Below are 3,347 nucleotides of genomic sequence, written 5' to 3'. Positions count from 1 at the left end.
GTAGTATATGTTGATGTAATATATATGGAACTGGCGGGTAAATGTTTAATTAATATTTTATTTGGAATGGCCAGAGGGTATGTGTTGTTTGTTTCGTTGTTGTATTCTTCGATAGCAAGCAAATTGTATTAAGTGGACTGCGGAGTTAAAGCAAAAATGTGTTGCGAAAAGAATTTGGCTTGCGTTTGACACAGTGAAACGAGAACAGAATTTTTACCAATTTTGGCAGAGCTTTGGACTTAGAAATTTTCACTGAACTTGACACAAATTATTTACTTTTTCACATTTGGAATTTTGCACTATCGGACTGGATTAATATTTAAATATATTTGGAAATTTGGACTTAGAAATTTTCACGAATGAGGGTGAAAGGAGAACGGTGGGTAATATGGCGGCGCCCGTGAGAATGGATAAAAACTTTTCTTTAATTGCCTTTTGTCGGAGAAATCCGTTAGATTTGACAATAAATCTTACAGCAAATTGAACGAAATTGGATTTTCGAACCTTTTGCTGCAGACCGGCAATTAAAAGGAATGGAAATTTCGTACTTATCTTATAATTTGTTCGCTGATGGACAAACTTGAAAATCCAGGTGATCCGGCTCGAAGGACCAAAATGTTGGGATGTAGGGGGATGCTGTCCTGGAATTCAAATATGCTGAAAGAAAACACTCGAAGGAAAGCGAACACTAGACTTTTCGTAATTGCGCGGGCGCGACCGGGCGTATGTTTATTCAGCGTGGTTAGATTTTACACTGATGCTTATTCTAATTAGTTAGGCTATCCCAAGCGCAGCGGAGACTCCTTGGAGACTCTGAGGTGAAGAGCGGGAGAGCGTAAGAGGGAGCGGAGAGCGGGTGACAGCGGGTGACAGCGGGTGAGCGTAACTTGAACAGTTCTTTTATTTCATAATATGTTATGCATACGATATTTATGCAAACGATACTTTATGTGTCAGTTGGGCCAAAAATAAATCAAATGTCATTGTTTCGACAGGGCAGCAACCCTTAATCGGCTGAGGACTCAATGCTCTTTGATATTATTTCATAAATAGTATCCAAATCAAAATCTTATAAATTCAGTAATTTTTTAACACTTAAATTCATTAATAAGCTTACCATTCAGTTATATTTCCACTAAACTATTTAAATAAAACACACCTCGGTTTATTTTTATTTTTATTTGAATTTGGGCGATTTGAGTTGCATCAAGGCTTTCAGGTGCAACCGAAAGCCTAGGTACTGGAAGTGCAAGCGCTTTGTTTAGAAAACAACCAGGACTATATTCGGAGAATTACTTACCGTGGGTCGTCCAGGGGCGATCTCAAGTTCGGCAGCAGCGAGAAGAAGATGTCCGGGAAGCTGGGCCCGAACATCGCTCCGTCCAGCTGTGTATCAGACTTCGGATGAAAGTTCTTTTTACACCGTGGGCAGTAGATCTTGACGGTTGACTTGCCCCATACATCGCTGAGGCCCACTGGCAGGGTGTTCTGCCTATCACAGGAGATATTGGGACACGATTCAAAATCTCCTCGCATATATTTTCGGTGCATAGCAATCACGCCACGCTCTGACTTGATGTATCGGGCGTGAATCATGCCGTACCACTTTTTTTCATCGCCGTACAACAAGCCAGAGGAACTGTCGATCACCGGCTTCAGGATCACGTCCAGTATCTCGCTGAAATACTCCAAGCCCATCTGGTTGAACGTATCCTGCACGTAGTCGGTGGGCACGCGGCAGAGGAACTCGTTGCCCTTGATCCCGAGGAACCAATCGATCCAGCTGCTGTTGTTGTTCTGGCTACAAGATTTTCCTGTGACTTGCTATAATTTCTATAGGAAAAACCTAGTTACTTACGAGCTCGACATGTTGCCAGTTCACTTGTTCACAGAAATATGACTTGTAGACTTCAAAGTCATCGTCTTCTTCTTTGAGTTTTTGACACGTGCTAAAAGGCCTGCCAGGACTTTGTCATGCCCTTCCAGATGGGAACTCTAGACACGAAAATAATTTTTTTTTTGTTCGGCTGGCATAATAAGTATTAGTTCTTTTATTTCATAATATGTTATGCATACGATATTTATGCAAACGATATTTTATGTGTCAGTTGGGCCAAAAATAAATCAAATGTCATTGTTTCGACAGGGCAGAAACCCTTAATCGGCTGAGGACTCGATGCTCTTTTATATTATTTTATAAATAGTATCCAAATCAAAATCTTATAAATTCAGTAATTTTTTAACACTTAAATTCATTAATATACTTACCATTCAGTTATATTTCCACTAAACTATTTAAATCAAGGCTTTCAGGTGCAACCAAAAGCCTAGGTACTGCAAGTGCAAGCGCTTTGTTTAGAAAACAACCAGGACTAATACTAATACAGTTCCTCTAACCATGATTGTCGGAGCAGAAGGAGGCCCACCGAGCCTCTTTTCGGTACCACGGGTTGAGCAGCTATCCAAGACTGCTCATTGAGGTAGGCCCCCTGGTGGCTGTGGTTGGTACCCATATCGCGGGTAGAGCCTTCATGCTCGACGTTTGAGTTACGGTGCTGGTTGCTCAAAACTCGGGTGCTGAGACCCAGAGATCAGTAGAGATTTTAGGTAGATCTCGCTCCTCAGCAAGGGGGAGTGCTTGCCCGGCAAGCAAGCCTCTGGGGCCTCTACGCCTGCCTCGTCTTGATTTCCTTGAGGCACTGCTTCCAATCGAGGCACTCACGCTGCTGTCGCTCTCCATCGGCATTGCTCCGATCGTGGCTCCTCCTTTTGTCGAATCCAGCAATCGTATGCTCACTGACACGGGCTAGTTGCTATGGTGGTAGAGCTCCACCTATTGGTAGAGTGCACTAAGCTGTCCCAAGACACAAGCCTTAGCAGTGACTACCACCAATGAGCTTCTCACAGCTGTTCGAAAAGCTCACCCGCAAGCTCGCCTCGCAACACGTGCGGAGTGGAAAATTTCCAATAATTTATTGTTAATAACTTCCAAACCGCTTGTTTTTAAATCGCGAAAATTTGCGCACCACTTCCAAGGAACACTAAATTACCTATTTGTTTACTTACAAATACGGAAAACTAAGTTCTTCGCAATATGTCCACGAGCGCAACGAAAACACGTCCGTCGTTAATGCAGTCATGCGCGTAGATAGGGACAATGTATGCTTTTCGGATCCCTCCGAACTTGTTTTACGTGGCGTGTTCCACACTGAAGGGATTACAACCACGGCACCCTATACACCCACAAGTGAGCATATGGTGCATGTGTATGGATACGCCAGACAAGCGTTCCGGACTAGAAGCTATAGCTATTGTAGTTAAATAGGAGTCAAAACGCAATCGGGCAT

The 3,347-nt window shown here is 42.9% G+C and overlaps 1 protein-coding gene across 1 annotated transcript; it reads right to left on the bottom strand.

Annotated features, from left to right (window-relative positions):
• Window positions 1-1,167: 1,167 nt before the first annotated feature.
• On the bottom strand, window positions 1,168-1,899 carry SteXh:CG42398. The gene is made up of 3 exons (NM_001144069.1): window positions 1,859-1,899; window positions 1,301-1,801; window positions 1,168-1,240 (listed from the first exon to the last, which is right to left on the bottom strand). Exons 1-3 carry the CDS (start codon window positions 1,867-1,869, stop codon window positions 1,234-1,236), a joined length of 519 nt encoding a protein of 172 aa, NP_001137541.1. The 5' UTR covers window positions 1,870-1,899; the 3' UTR covers window positions 1,168-1,233.
• Between the last annotated feature and the right edge of the window lie 1,448 nt (window positions 1,900-3,347).

This window comes from Drosophila melanogaster, assembly GCF_000001215.4.
Source record: "Drosophila melanogaster chromosome X 211000022279188 sequence".
Classification (NCBI taxonomy): Eukaryota; Metazoa; Arthropoda; class Insecta; order Diptera; family Drosophilidae; genus Drosophila; species Drosophila melanogaster.
This window is presented reverse-complemented; position numbering and strand designations above follow the sequence as displayed.